This window comes from Thamnophis elegans, chromosome 16 (assembly GCF_009769535.1).
Source record: "Thamnophis elegans isolate rThaEle1 chromosome 16, rThaEle1.pri, whole genome shotgun sequence".
Lineage (NCBI taxonomy): Eukaryota > Metazoa > Chordata > Lepidosauria > Squamata > Colubridae > Thamnophis > Thamnophis elegans.
Genome location: NC_045556.1, coordinates 296,550 through 311,113, shown reverse-complemented (window position 1 = coordinate 311,113; position 14,564 = coordinate 296,550). Strand labels below are relative to the sequence as shown.

General features: G+C 55.4%; 1 protein-coding gene across 1 annotated transcript in view; it reads right to left on the bottom strand.

Moving 5' to 3' along the window:
- Positions 1-2,031: 2,031 nt before the first annotated feature.
- Positions 2,032-14,564, bottom strand: part of CGNL1 (cingulin like 1) — a 24,906-nt gene continuing 12,373 nt past the window's right edge. Inside the window, exons 9-19 of the mRNA XM_032232796.1 lie at positions 12,375-12,581; positions 11,640-11,732; positions 10,609-10,761; positions 9,867-10,037; positions 8,382-8,543; positions 7,662-7,751; positions 6,816-6,899; positions 6,259-6,383; positions 5,342-5,450; positions 5,083-5,246; positions 2,032-4,667 (exon numbers count right to left, since the gene is read on the bottom strand). Coding sequence (XP_032088687.1) covers positions 4,511-4,667; positions 5,083-5,246; positions 5,342-5,450; positions 6,259-6,383; positions 6,816-6,899; positions 7,662-7,751; positions 8,382-8,543; positions 9,867-10,037; positions 10,609-10,761; positions 11,640-11,732; positions 12,375-12,581 — 1,515 coding nt within the window. The 3' untranslated portion in view covers positions 2,032-4,510. The remainder of the gene's footprint in view (positions 4,668-5,082; positions 5,247-5,341; positions 5,451-6,258; positions 6,384-6,815; positions 6,900-7,661; positions 7,752-8,381; positions 8,544-9,866; positions 10,038-10,608; positions 10,762-11,639; positions 11,733-12,374; positions 12,582-14,564) is intronic.

The following is a 14,564-nucleotide window of genomic DNA, read 5'->3' as shown; positions in this document are numbered from 1 at the left end:
AGGCTCCGGCCATTGAATGAGTTTATTCTCTCCACCCAAAGGCTTCCCTGCTGAGGGACAAGAAGAAACGGCAAAATCTGAGAAGCGGCTGTTGCCCGGCGGGCGCTGCATCCAGGCCCCGGGAGTCCTGATGCATCGGCTGCTGAATCAGCGCATCTCCTCCAGAATCAGAGCTCCATCAGTTGGAGTCGGCTCTTCCCTCCCTTCCTTTTGTTTGCTTTTGTATCTTGGGTGGGTTCCTTGATGGCCCCTTCTCTGCGCATCCCACAAGGCCACTCTTGAGCCCTCAGGAATGAGCAGACAATCCCAATAGTCAAACAGAAGGAACTATAAAAGTTAATGGTGAATTGTGTTTACGCAGCAGGCGTCCTCTACTCTTTGTATGAGCGCCCGGGTCCTCCGTGGGCCTGGCCTGCCTCAGCTTGGGGGGCCCATCTTGGGAGTTGTCAAATCTTCACACTGGGTCGTCCTATCGGCCATTAGACTTGGGGTAAGTTAGGAGACTTGGCAGCTGTTGGGTGTTCTCTTTGTGTACTCCGAGTTTTATTTACAATACTTAGCCTACTTAATAAGTACTTCAGCTCTGTCAAAGCCTATAATAATTTAGCCAATCTGACTCTAATTGAGGCTTTGCCTTCAATCTTATATGTAGCCCTGACACTAATTAGGGCTGCATAATGGCCTCGCCGTGGATCTGATATTGCAAGTATTTGTTTTGTTCATAGACTCACATCCTGATCTTTCAATGATTATCCAAAGGCTGGAAGGAGTCTGACCTTCTGATTCTTGGCTTCACCCAAAGAGATAAAAGTTGTGCAAATGAAGGAGTTCATGGAAGGGAATCTCTGGGGCTCCAGATTCAGCTGTGCTCTCCTGGCCGGATGGTTTCCCTGCAGACCTTTCGTTACCCAACTGGGGAACATCTTGGGAACAAATCCCACCTTCCCCTGCACTGATGAAGTTATCTAGTCGGGCAAAGAAACGATCTGCAAGCAAAGCATCAAGCTCAAGAGACCATCAAGGGCTCCACGGAGGGGATTAAATATTGAAGTACATTTGGGGAGGGGGGATATTGCTTAACCCTCTAGCTGAGATTTCTGTTCAAGAACCCCTATTTGGATTGTCACCCTACCCTTCTGCTCCTGCTATGGGGTTCCCCACCAGCCCATTACCTTTAAAGACCCACTGCTGGTAGGCACGAAGGTCTCTGTTGCCAGGGCTCATGTTCTGTTTATCTTTGCTTGGAATCTACTGACAGCTGATCAAGTGGCACCAAATTTTAGCCTTGTGCATCTGAATGAGAGACGGACACCATCGCTTAGAACTTTATGAATGATGCACTTCAAAACTATGGAAGTTGGCCAGCATGGAGAACATGTTTAGGTTGAGGTTAAGTGACTCACTAACTCACAAACAGGAATCAAATTATTTTAGTAGGAGGAATAATTTTGTAATTTGAGTTCTGTAACATGATGCATAAGCCACCTTTTAATGAGATCCATACATGGAAACACACACCAATGCTTTGGAAATGTGCAGAATGTTGGTTCCTAATAGGTTTTATCATCTGCCCATCTCCTACAGCGCTAGAGAAGCCTCCAATGAAAATCTGCTGAGTTGATGGGTGGGGGTGGGGGGAAAGTTAGGGAAGGGGCTTCCCTTTGTCTCTCTGCTGGAGCAGACAACTTGAAATATAGTGGGAGGTGGAGATGCAGAGAGGAAGCTGCTTGGCCACTGAGCTGGCACTGGCAGTCTTCCTCTGGTCATCGTTGTCCTCTGGGGGGAAGGGACTCATGGAGCAAGTGGCCCCAATTCTCCGCTTCCCTTCCTGAGATCAACAGCAACATTTCTGGGACATCTACACAAGCCGTAACCGGATGGGAAACTTACTAACAATTGGAAACAGGAAACATCTGAGGATTTTTTGCTTTTTTCCCAACCTCTCAAGCTAATTGGTGGGAATAATGGGGCACTTTTGGAACCTTGTGCATTAATGTTGCACACACAGAATTGCACACTACGAACACCAAGGCAGAAAGATTTACCATTTATTTCAAAATAACTATAGAGTTTTATGGTTTAGCTGCAAACATTCCTCGGTTTTCCCCCAAATTATTTACAGTCTCAGTTTATACTAGAGGTTTTCCAGTAAAAGCCCTTGAAATTAAAAGTGAATTTGTTTCCCAATGGATTTTTGTCTTCAGCTTGCTCAGACATGATCCAAGAAGAGAGTTATAAAGAGTAGTATTAAAATAAAGTTGGCATCTTAGTATCAGAAGAAAAATACAAGAGTTTGAACTGACAATGCAGCTGTTTCCAGGTCGTTTCTTCCTTGTTTTTAAAAGCTAAGGACAAAGAAAAATGCATCTCATTCAGATTAGCTACAAACCTCCCGAGGATACATCTGCTGAAAATGAAGGTACATCTCAGAGCAAATATGTTCCTATTAGCTTATCAGTGGACATCAAATGCTTTACTATGTAGATTGACACATATTTTCAGATTATGACATCAAGGAGTTAAATTAACTCCTCCTCACTCCAGGCAGGAGACAAACACTAAAGTTACCCAAACAATGTGGACAAATTACTTCATGGTATCATTCATGAAGAACTGCTGGAACAAAAGAATAGCACTATCTGGTTCCAAGGTCTGTCCAAACTCCTTGCTACTATCAGAAACCGCCTATCAAGCGGGTCCAACCTTTTAGCTCGTCTCCTGTGCTGTTTCCTGGCTCCCAGTCATGGAACCCTGTAAAACTGAAACAAGCCCCCTTCCCTGTGGGAACCGAAGGCACTCGATCGACCGCTCCCCACACCCCCCCTCCTCCTCCTCCTCCTCCCCACGGGTTCTCCTGCCCCACCTGAGATGACGGGGCTGAACCAGGGGCTGTCAGCAGGTGGGCGAAGGGCTTCCCTGGGGGGGCCTTCCTGCCAAGCAAAAAGCCGCCTCTTCTTGGCTCAGGCTGACCTCATCAAGCCAGCAGAACTCTGCTTTTTTCACCTTTCAGGGCAACACAAAGACTCTGATTGCATCCGAGCAAGGAATCGTGGCCACCAGAGTCAGCAGTAAACGGCCACCAGGACCAGCTGCTCTCCTTCCGTGAACAAGTCAGCTGGACAGGAGGACGTGCTGTCTCTGCACCTGAGGCTCCCAAATCAAAACCCTGCCCTTCCCTCCCCCCCCCCCCCGTTCCCTTCCTCTCCGTCTCTGCTCCCCCCCGTGCGGCGGCCCTTGGGATTGGTGGGTGAGAGGCGAAGGCAGTTCTCGGTGTTCCCAGTGGAGGTAATGAAGCCCAAAGGCCGCTGGGGGCTCAGAGCAGGCCCTACTTAAGGTTCCCCTCACGAACCCACAAAGTCCAGACGCCCCGGCTTCTTGGGGGAAATATTTTCTTTCAAGGGATATATTGGTTCTTTCAGGAAAAGCAATGCCTCGCAGTCCGATTTGTTATGGGTGCATTACTTGGAGCTGACAACTGCGTTCTTCCATGACGAGACTCCTTTGTGCAGCTTCCAGGATTCGCTTTTATGTTGGAATTTAATATCCTCAGTGCTGACTCTGGAAAAAGCACTTGATGCTAACCAGTTTTGAATTGAACACTTTAACAAGTTGCAGAAGAGAAGAATTGCATAGGGCTGCTAATACTATTATTTCCTCATTAAAGATTGTCCTAATAGAGCCAAGATTTGGTGGAAAGATAAAAATGCAGGTTAAAATAGAAACTTTTGCAAATACTTGGAAGTTCTTCCAGTGCACTCAGATGCCACTTACAGGTAACTACAATTAAAGCCAGAAGACAAGAAAACAGAAGTGCCTTTCCAGATGTGCTTCTCAGAGTGTCCTTTATAACCCACCAGAGGCTCCTTTTCTAAAGTCTGGCAAGATCAGGACGTCAACGGTCCCCGCATCGATGGATCCCTGGAGGTCCGAGCGAGGAAGCCGAGACGGGGAGCGGGGAACAGTTTTTCTGAGCAGAAATGGCTCCTGGCAGAAGGTCCAGCTTTTTCCACGCTGCCCTCCTTCAGCCCATAAACACGTTTGCTGAGCAAGTGGAGTTTACTGCAATAGGGTTTTAAAGCTTATGGATGATATGACACTTAATATAGATTCCTGCAATATTGATGTGCGCTATAGAAACATGAAACTACACAAAAATGTTGCAAGAGTTGCGAAAACTCTTGATTCAGAAATACATAACATTCTTCCCTCCTGCTTTGTATATTCCTTCCTCTGCTCTCGTAAACAAGGGATAATACATCCTTCCTCTCCTCGGTCTGAAACAGCTTCCAAGGAGAAGGAAGAGCTCGGGTGGGGAGCAGTCTGGGGCCGGCCAGGCGCTCAGAGCTGGAAGTATCCCTGAATCTGTGGAAGGCCAGCTCCTTTCTGTTCACAAAAGTTTATTTCTGAAACAAATCTGAACATGGAGCATTTCAGAAAAAGGAGCTTGGGTCACCCGGTGCTCTGGTTCCTGCAGCCGGTGGCACCTTGATTCTGTGGAGCCTCTCGGCCTTTAAGGCAGGCTGGCGTCCTGCTTGGCTTTGCCCTCACCGGCCTTGAAGGACTTCAGCCCCAGGGGGGCGTCGAAAAGGCTCCCCCCATCTGTGCTGAAGTCATCGTCCTCGTCGTAGTCCAAGTCGCTCAGCAGCTTACTGGAGCTCTTCTGGCGCCTGCGGAAGGAGAGAAAGGTTCACCCACTGAGAAACGCCCTGCAACCTTCTGGGCCACACCTGGAGTTTCATCTATTTGGCAAAGCAGATAAAGCCGTGGTGGGTGCAGCCCGGAGAGCCGAGTCCTTCAAGGACCTGCAGAGCACACCTGGTTTGGGGCAGGTGGATCCCCTCCTAGGGAAGGTCAGCACAGCCCCATTCCTGGACACTGAAGAGCCAGGCGGTCCGTTTGTTGGAAGAATCCAGGCTGAGCAGCAGCAGGAGCCCAGCCTGGAGGGGCTCAGGGGAGGCTGGCTGCCCATGCAGCACCATCCTCTTTAGGAGAGGAAGACGCGGAAGGGAGCAGGGGGCCCTGCCCGCACATGAGCCGGGGCACCAGGGAAACCGGCAAGGCTGCCCAAGCCCCCCTTCCCACCTGAGGTCCTGCCGGATGGTGGTCAGCTGTCCTTGTAGCTGGTCGTTGAGGTCCACTTGGTCTTCCAGGTCCCTCTGGAGCTTCTTCTTGGTGTTCTCCAGCCTGTCTATTTCTTCCTCTGCTTCCTCCACCTGCCGCTTCATAGCCTTCAGGCGCAGGCCGAGCTGTGGAGCGAGGAGGGGGCCCTCCTGGAATCAGAAGGAGGCTCCTTGGGGGGCCCCAAGAAGCCCTGTGTCCCTCAGGGCCCTTCCCTGCTTACCTGGTCCTTCTGGTCAGTCAAGGAGAGATGCTCATCATCCACCTGCATCAGGAGCTCCTTCACCGTCCTCTCCAGTCGGCGGTTGGTCAACTGGAGGCGAGCTCGGTCCCTAGGGAGGCCAGAAGGGGAGGGGGCACCAGGTGAGGACCCCTCTGGCTCCCAAGGGGCTTCCCTGCTCTCGTTATCCTGGCCTCCCCCAAACTGCTTGTTATAAGCTTTATTGTCATTGTGTGTATATATATACATATACAATGGAATTGATTTAGCTTCTACTGGTGCAATCCATAACAAAACACAAAACAACATGAATAATATAGAAAACGGTCCTTATACAAGGACGGACAAGGGAGAAACCAGTCATACGTTTCCATGTCTGCATGGAGTGATTGCATTTAGGATTGTCTCCCACCCCCTTCCTTCTGCCTGCCAGGCACAGGGACCTCCGGAGTGGTGGGGGGATTGCAGCCAAGTGGGCTGGGCCACATGGGGAGGGGAGGGGCTGGGGCTCATGTCTCGCCCCCACGGCTGCCTCCTGGCCTGGGCTTTGGGGAGAGAGGCTGTGGCTGAAGGAGAGGCCGGCCGGGGCAGCTACAGGCCCTCCAAATGCCTCTTTTCCACCTCAAACCTCTCTCCCTGCAGAGCACTGCTGGTTATTTTAATTTAATGTAATTTTATTTATTCCTCAAACTCTGTGTGGCTACTCAGGCTGTTTCCTGGCAGGAGGACAGAAGGAAATCCCAGGATCGGTCTTCCGTCTGTGGGCAAGGGGGCAACTCCAAGAATCCCAGAAGGCCCCCATGGGGGGGGGGGTGTTCCTGTGAATCAGGCGTGACCCACGGAGCAAAGCGACAAGCCAGTGTGGGGGGGGAGGAGGAGAGCCCCGGGAGAGGGGGGCTTTGGGAGGCGCCTCCTCATACCTCTCCTCATTCTCCAGCTGCTCCTCCAGGGCCAGGAGGCGGGCTTCCATCTGGGCCAGGAGGCCCTCCTTGCTGGGCTTGTGAGAGCCTTCCAGGTGGAGGATCCGCCCTCTCAGCTCCTTGTTCTGCAGAAGGAATCACCCCCCCCTGTCAGCCAAGGAGCCCGGAAACCGCAGGAGGTTCAGGGAGGAACCCTCGCCCAACTTAGAACCAGTGCATGGAGCAGAAGGGAGGAGAGGCAGCACCAGGCAGGCTCCAGTGGGCAGTGGGTGCCTGGTCCTTAAGCACTGGCTGCCAGGTGGGTTGGTGCCAAGAGATTCGTCCTGGGGAAAAGGACTCTGAAGGCTTGAAAGAGGAAGGGGAGCTGGTGGGTGCAGGCAGCCCGTCTGGGCACAAACCTCAGGGAAGCCCTCAACCTGCCGGACTCTGGGCAGCCCGAGGGGCCTGGCTGCAGGGCGAGGGAGCCTGGAGGAGGCCGGCCGTGGACACAGAGGGGGCTGGCCGAGGCTCAGGGGCTGCAGTCCCAGAGCAGAGCAAAGACCCCGCGGCCTGCTGACCTGCCTTTCCAGGGCAGCCTTGTCGCCCTCCAGTTCTTGCCTGGCTGTCCTTTCCTGGAGGAGTTCACTCCGCATTTGCTCCACCTGCAGAGGAAGGAGGGAGGGAGGGAGGGAGGGAGGGAGGGGAGAGAAAAACAGTCACAGTAAGTGAAAAGTCAGACCGGGGGGAAGAAGATGCTCACCAGCGGACCAGGCTAAGATCCAGGGGGAAAGAAGGCAGGGGCAAAGGCAGGAGAGGCCCTCTGAAGCAGGCTGCACCTGTGGCAACCCCTGCGGTTATGTGCAATCCGAGAAGCCTTGGGCTCTCTTCCCTGCAGCCGCCCCTCCAGGCCCCTCGGAAAAGCTGGGCACGGGGGCTGCACTCCTTGTTCCTGGCTGGCTAATCGCTTAATCAACAGTGATAATGACCAATAACAGAGCTATTATTCCGCTGCTGTGAATGTTTAGTAGACCTGAAATAGCCAAGCCGGACCGAGGACAAGCCAGGCTTTGTCCCGTGGGAGGGAAACGGGGAGGTCTGGAGCCTTGTTTGCCTAATTGAAGCCATCGGCTGAGCTCTACGTGCTTCCAGCCTCCAGGGAGCCTCTGCCAGGCCTTGCCAGGGAGAGAAGGTGGAAGGGAACGGGTCACTGCAGGGGCCGGACCACCTCCGGGAATCCACCTGGGCTGACTGCTGGGGGGGGGGTGCATGTGTCCGTGAGTGCGGAGGCCCTGGTTATGGGGAGGGCCAAGCCTGCTTCCCAGAGATGCTCCCGAGGCAGCCGCTGGAGGCAGAGCAGGCCCAGCTGGGCCCCTCCCGCCCCTCCCCAATCCTGCGACCGCCGCCTGAGCTGAGCCGATGCCCACCTGTTCTCTGCCCCTGCCGATCCTCCCAGAGAGGATGTCAGAACTGCTCCGTTCTTCTTCCAGCTCCAACTCCAGCTGGGATATCTTGTCCTGAGGAGGAGAACATCGGCCCACTGCAAAATCTGTGCCTCCCACCACACCAGAGCCCCCGAAATGAGACCCTGCCGAAGGGGAGAGAAGACCCCAGGGCACTCCAGGGAGACTTCTCAGCCTGGCACCCATAAAGGAAGCCGAGAGAGCACCTGGGGAGAGGCTCCAGAGGGAAACTCTCTCCACCTGAAGGACCCTTCTCTGGAGGGCTTCTGGCTGGCCCTCACTAGGGTACCCCGACTGAAAGGGCCATGGGGAACCACCCCTTCCGCAGGGGAGCACAGGGTGAGCCCCTGGGCTCCGTCTTCTGCCAGCTGCAGGGGGGGGGGAGGCCACGGTTGCTCAAAGCACCCGGGGGGGGGCAGTTTAGGGTGTTTTACTTCAAGGGTCTTGCAAGGTAAGGACCCGCCTTGCAACCCCCAGCCACGCCAGCTGGGCCCCCTCTGAAGCGGGATCCAAGGGGGGGGGGCAGATCAAGGGAGGCTGCATGAGGCAGGGGAGGAGAGGCCCCAGATGCCCTTCAGGGCTTTGCAGGCGAGAGGCTGGGTGGGCCGGGGGGTCTTTGTACAGCAAAAGACGGTTAATTTCTCCGCTTCAATCTGCCTCCCTGCAAATACGGTTCCTTTCTACCTCCAGTATCTTGGCCTGTCTTGCCCGATCTTCTTTCAAGTGGCTTTTGGTTTCCAGTTCATATTCCAGGTTCTTCACCGCGTCTTCCAGAAGCCGAGTCTTGGTGAGGGCTTCTTTTTGGGCTGTTCTGTGACTCTGTAATTCTTCCTCCATGAAACGTACCTGAAAGTCAAAGAAAAGTGTCCCACAAACCTCTCCCCAATGTGCTCTGCAGACATCTGCTGTGGGCAGGTAGATCCAGAGGCAAGGGAATATTTCGGCCTTTTGCACACCCAGATCCTACATGTCCTCCGTCCCCACTAGACTCAGGTCTGCGAAGGTCCAGAGGAGGCCAACCTTCAATTCTGGCTTGCTAGCCCTAATCTCCTTTCACCGCAACCCATTCCCTGAAGGAGAAGCGAATGATAAACGGAAACCATGGGGGATTCTGCAATCGTCTCCCGTAGAAGAGACACCAGGTAATCCGCCTCTTTTCCTGGGTGGATCCAGATCAGCTCCAGAAAGGGGGCAAGAGCTTGCAGACCGTGCAGCACCTTCCCCTGGTCTTTATGTGCCGTGAGATGTGGTGCTGGTTTAAGAAACGGGTTGACCCACCCCCGGCAGTCCTGGGGGCCAAGGGCTCCTAGCTGGGATGGCAGCATGGCTACCTCTGCAGAGCAACAGCTGGGGAGACTGGGGGGGGGTCTTCTGTGGGCAGGCCATCCTGAGGACAAACTGCTTGCCCAGGGGTCTTATCCAGCCCCTCAGCCCGTTCCTCAGAGCGCAAGTTCACTTGTGAGCACTGAACTTTCGGAGAGCATGTGCACAGTCTTTTTTCAGCCACAAGGGGGCAGCCATGCAACACGAGGCTGCCAGGCCAGGGGCTGGGACTCCCTGGGCCCCCCACCCAGCTGAGGGCTAAAGGGAAGAGGGAGCTTCCTAAGAAATGGCAACTTTATTTGCTTTATATAATCTGCTTCCTGGTGTTTCCTTTTCCGACTGACATTTCTTAAGAGCTGTCTGTTTATTCCGGCAGCCGGCCTGGAACTCCTTCTGGCTTGTTCTATGCTTTTTCCAGCTTGCCTTGCTTGTCCCTGGCACTGGGAGTACCAGCCGGTCCCGGGCAGACTCCCCTCGGCCAGACCTCCCACAAGCACCGGCTGGGCTGACCTCCAGCAAGGGAGGCTGGGCCATAGGCTCATAGGCCCCGGCGTGGTTTTCGCTGGTACCGAGCCAGCTGTTGGGGCACCACAGACTTGGTCAAGTGGGGCGAGGGATGCCTGCTGATGCTGTAACGACACAACTGGGAGACAGCCTCACTTGGGTATTTTTAGCTGTTTGTCTATTTTGGCCACAGGTAGTTTCATCCACTGAAACTACCTGTAGTTCCGCTGGGCTGTTTTCATTCCAGTCATTTCCAGTTTGGGTGGAGTTTAATTGATGCTTTTGGTTCCAGCTGAGGCAGGGAGGGAGCCTGAGGAAGACTAGGAGGTCAGAGGTCAATACCTGTTCCTGCATTTTGAGGGTTGTCTGGTGGGCCTTTTCCAGCTCCAGGGTTTTGCCCTTCAGCTGCTGCTGTGAATCTACCAGCTGCTGCTGGCTCTTCTCCTTGTACTCGTCCAGTTGCTTCTGGAGCTGCCGGGTTGATTCCTGGGAGACTTTACGGACTTCCGCCATCTACCCAAGAGAAAACCATTGAGATGGGCGGGGGGGGGGGGCATAAAAGATTTCCAAGGAGGGAAGAGGGGCAGCTGCAGCCTCTCAATGGCCCAGGCAGACTCCCACCCCCCCCCCAGGGGGCAAAGGCAGGTGCCCAAACCCCACTGGAAGACCCTCTTCCTCCTAAGCTGGGCCGAACTGGCAAGCAAGACTTGCTGACGTCCTAATTAGAAGGAACAATCGCATTCGGATCATGGCTTTGCTCTCCTCGCTCCACAGACCTTGACGAGGGAGGACGGGGACCCAAAGGGAAGAGCAGGAGAGTCCACTCCAGAACCATTTGGGTTTTGAAAGCATCTGCAAGGGATTTTCAGGCGTTCCTGCAGTGACTCTGGTGGACCCTCATTTGGAAACCAGAAGATGCGGCCCCCCTTAAGATGTGGCTGCCAGCTGTTTTCGTGTGTGGGGAGTCCCTCCTCCTCCTCCTCCTCCTCCTCCTCCTCAGGAACTTTGGGGGCTGGCAGTTGAAATGTGGGGGTTCTAATCTCACCCAGAAGTCCCAAACTCTCGGGCCAGATGGGCAACTTACCTCCTTCTGCAGCCTTTCAACAGTTCTGTCCAGCTGCCGCCGCTCGTTCTCCAGTTCGCCCTTTGTCTTCTGTAGCTGATCTTTTTGGGAAGCTTCGTCTTCCAGGCGGCCCATCAGCTGCTGCTGCTCCTGGCTCAGCCGACCGATGTTCCTCTGCGGAGGGAGGGAGGGAGACGTGGCTGCGTGGGCTGAGGCCACCGAGGCCCCAGAGGGCTCCAGTGGCCAGGGGCAGAGCACTACCACCGGCTCACTGTAACGGCCGGTTCCAGGCTAGCTCCGTGGGCTTTCCCCACTTAACCAAACCTGTCCCCACCAGTGCCTTCAGCTAACCCCCAACACAGGTGAGACCCCTTCAGGCAGCTCGAGGCTGTGAAATGCTACCTGCAGAGGCGGTGCAGTCTAGTGGTTAAGGCATTAGGCCGGAGACCGTGGGTTTGACTCCTACCTTAGGCATGAAACCCGACTGGGTGACTTTGATTCAGTCCCTCCCTCCCTGCCCCCCAGTCCAACCCACACCACAGGGGAAGCGTTGCTCCTGGGGGGGGGGGACGGGAAGGAGCAGGAGGTGTTCACTGCCTTATTTGTAGAAATAACAATGGTGGGAAATAAATGAGTAAACGGGCCCAGGGATTCCACATGCACCTTTAAAAAATCTTTAAAATGAAAAATGAGACCCAAATTCTGCAGCAGCCACCAGAAATCTGCTAGCAGGGGGGAGGCAAAGGCACCGGGAAGAGGAAGCAGAACCCTCCAACCACCAGAGGGACCAGGAGGCAAAGGCTCCAGGAGGCCTCCGCTGCACCCTGCAATGGGACAGCCGTTGAGAGAGCGAGAGGGAGGCTCAGGGAGAGGAGCTGTGGAGAGAACCTTAGCAGGCAGACCCAGCCGCCGCCGCCACCACCACCACCTCTCCGGCACTGAAAGCGACCGAGACGGCCTCATGCACAGCTGCCACGTGATAAGACTCTCTGCTCCGTACAACCCCACAAAGCTTTCCCGGGATGCCGTGTTTCCACCCGCTTCCTTCTCACCTGGGCGTCCTCCAGCTGGGCTTCCAAAGACACCTTGGCCGAGAGCAGCTGGCGGGCTTCCTCCTTGGCCCGGCTCAAGGACTGCACCTCTCCCTGCCAGGATGAGAGATTCAAAGGATTCATTTGCCTGCACATCTCAAGCAAATCTGGGCAGCTCACAAGAACAACAAAACCAATATATTAAATAGTAACAAAACAAGAAAAATGGTGCCACAATAAAAGAAAAACCTTCCCGACTTGGCTACCTTTAAACAAACCACAGCAGCCCCACCCCACCTTGGGAGCCCTGGATTTCAAGGCTGCGAACCCTCTTGGAGCTCCAGGCAAGGGCCAAAGGGCAGGCCACAGACGGGCAGAAGGTTACGGTCTGTGAAGCTGCCCAGAGGCGGCCCCCCACCAGGCCCTCCTCCCAGGCCCATGGCAAATGCCAGGGAAGGAGACCCAAGGGCGGCCTTCTTGTGCCAGGGCCCTGGACGGCCCCTGGTGGAATTGGGACCCTTGGCAGGCGCCTGGCATCTGGCTGACAGCTAGACATCTGGGAGGAAGGAGATGGCAGGTGTGACTTCTGCTGATGACGCCCCCCATCAGGCGAAGGGAGCTCTTTGCCTCTTCCTACAAGCGAACCCCGACGGTAGCTTGGCTTCATGCCATGAAGAAAATGGGGGCCAGGCCGAGGGGTTTGCCCTCCCCTTCCTCCCTCCTGCCCAGCCCCTCTGCTCCTCGCTTCAGACTCACCATGCACCTCCTCAGCCTCCCCTCAGCTTCCTCCTTGCCTCCCCTCAAAATTTCAAGCTCCAGCTGCAGTTCCTGTTGCTGCTTCTCCCGCCGTCCCAGGGCCTTCCTCAGCTGCCCGTTCTGCTCGGCCATCTCAGCCACGCGGCCCTCCTGGCTCCTTTGCTCCTTCTCTGCTTCGGCCTTTGCACTGGACAGGGAGCCAATCCTCTAGGAAGACAACAACTCGGATCAGGGCTGAGACCGGCTGACCCTCACGGGAGATGCAGGGGGCTTGGGGGGGGGCTCCATTTGACTCCTTCCTCGCCCTGAAATGCCAGCAAGGCTGAGGAGGGAGCAGCCAAGGGAGGCTGGGCTGCATCTCCGCCTGGCGTCTTGGTGCCCAGCACAGGCAGGCAGCCCAGAGGACCTGACTGGGAAGAGGGAGGCCTCTTGCCCTGAAGTGGATGACCACCTAAATGCTTGTCTGTGGCCTGGAGGAGGAGGAGAGGCAGAGGGGACGTCAGCCACTGTAAGGCCCTGGGAAGCGGCCTCTCCTCTCTCAGCTGCCTGCTTCCAGTGGTCCACAAGAGAAGGCCTTGCCCTGAGACCTTTGGGAAGGGTCTTCAGCTGCTAGGGGGCTGGTCTTCTTGACCACTCCCTGCCTCTGTGGGCTTGAGGCAGGCCGAATGAAAAGCAGAGCTTCCACAGAGGCTCTTGCGGCCTCTGTCCTGACCTCCCCGAGCTGTCTTCAGAGAAGGCCTTCCCCAGCAGGCCAGGAGAAGAAGAGCAAGGATGCTTCTCCCGGGGGTGGGGGTGGTGGGGGTGCAGGGGTGGGGTGGCAGGTCAAGGCCTGGTCCAGTTTCCTAGGCTGCTGAGCCGAAGAGCCAGAAGGGACCGAGGATAAATGCACCAGGCGTCTTGTGCAGAGGTGAGCTGAGGACGAAGACTTAAATCTGCCTGCAGGCGCAAGGACGGCGCAATCAAGCTAAACAGGAGCAACACCTTTTCCGGCCGGCCATAAAGGGCTCCCTGAAAATGAGGGAACGTAGAGCTGGGATTCATTAGCAAGTCACAGGGCCCTTTTCCCAGGTCACGAAGGGCTGCGGTTCTCCATGCTAAGGTGGAGCAGGGCACGGCTTCCCCTACGCCAGGAAGCGGCACTGGCCAGAGGGCACCAATGCGCCTGGTTCAGGATGTCCTCAGCACATTGAAAGGCAGAGCAGGCAGAGCTGTGTGTTTGTTTGCATTAAGCCTGCTCAGCGCAATGCAGCTCATGGCGACTCTTCCAAGGGTTAAAGTGTGATTAGTCCTGTCAACACAGCCCTGCATCAGAGCCACCAAACTGGCCGGGCGAGATTCCTACAAACCGAGGACAGGATCACCTGTTCACAGAGCCAGGTACGCTCGGAGAACACCAGAAAACGCAAACAAGGCGCTTCCAGAGCCCGTCCGACTGGCCTTGGAGTTCAGGAGAACAAGTCCTTCCGAGGCCATCAGGAGGAATGGCCCAGACTGGGGGTGGGGGGGTGGGGGGGTGGCCCTAGCGCTCTTCCGTGATGTCCACCACCACTGCTGCTGCTCTTCCAGGGCCGGGGGGGGGCATCTCCAGCGGCAGGAAAGGGGGAGCCTGGCCGAATCCTGAGAGGTCGAAATTTGGGGAAACTCAGGAGCGAATGGCCCAAAGCCCAAGGACCTGTTGGGCAAATCCCTGCCGCCCATTAACAGTGACCTTGCCTGGGTTCAAGGCCGCAGCCTTGGCCCGATGGAGCTGGCAGACCTCCAACTGGGCTGTAAAGAGGCTTCAGTGAGGGGGCAGGCCATGGCAGCCCCCCCTCCCCCCCGGCCCCTCTTTCAGAGTTCAAATGCTGGGAAAATGTAGGGGAAACTTTCCCAAGCACTTTGCTGGCCTTAGAGGCGTCTCCTGCATGGCTTATTCCTGAAGGAAAAAAACCTGCTTGCATGTTTATCCCTGATGCTTTTTTCCGTCTTGTTGTTTCCTTTGGCGTTCTAGAGGAGGACGCGGCTGCGGTGCTTCCCACGGAAAAACCAGTTGTGAAACTACTTTAAATAAGGGCTGGAAGGAGGAGCCCCACGCGGGAGAGACGGAGGGCGGCCCTGCTCCCCTTCAGTCTCCGGGCAGAAAAGAGGCACCCGGGAGACACCCGGCAAGGCTGATGGTCAGTCCCCCTCCCCTCCCCTCCCCCCTCTTGT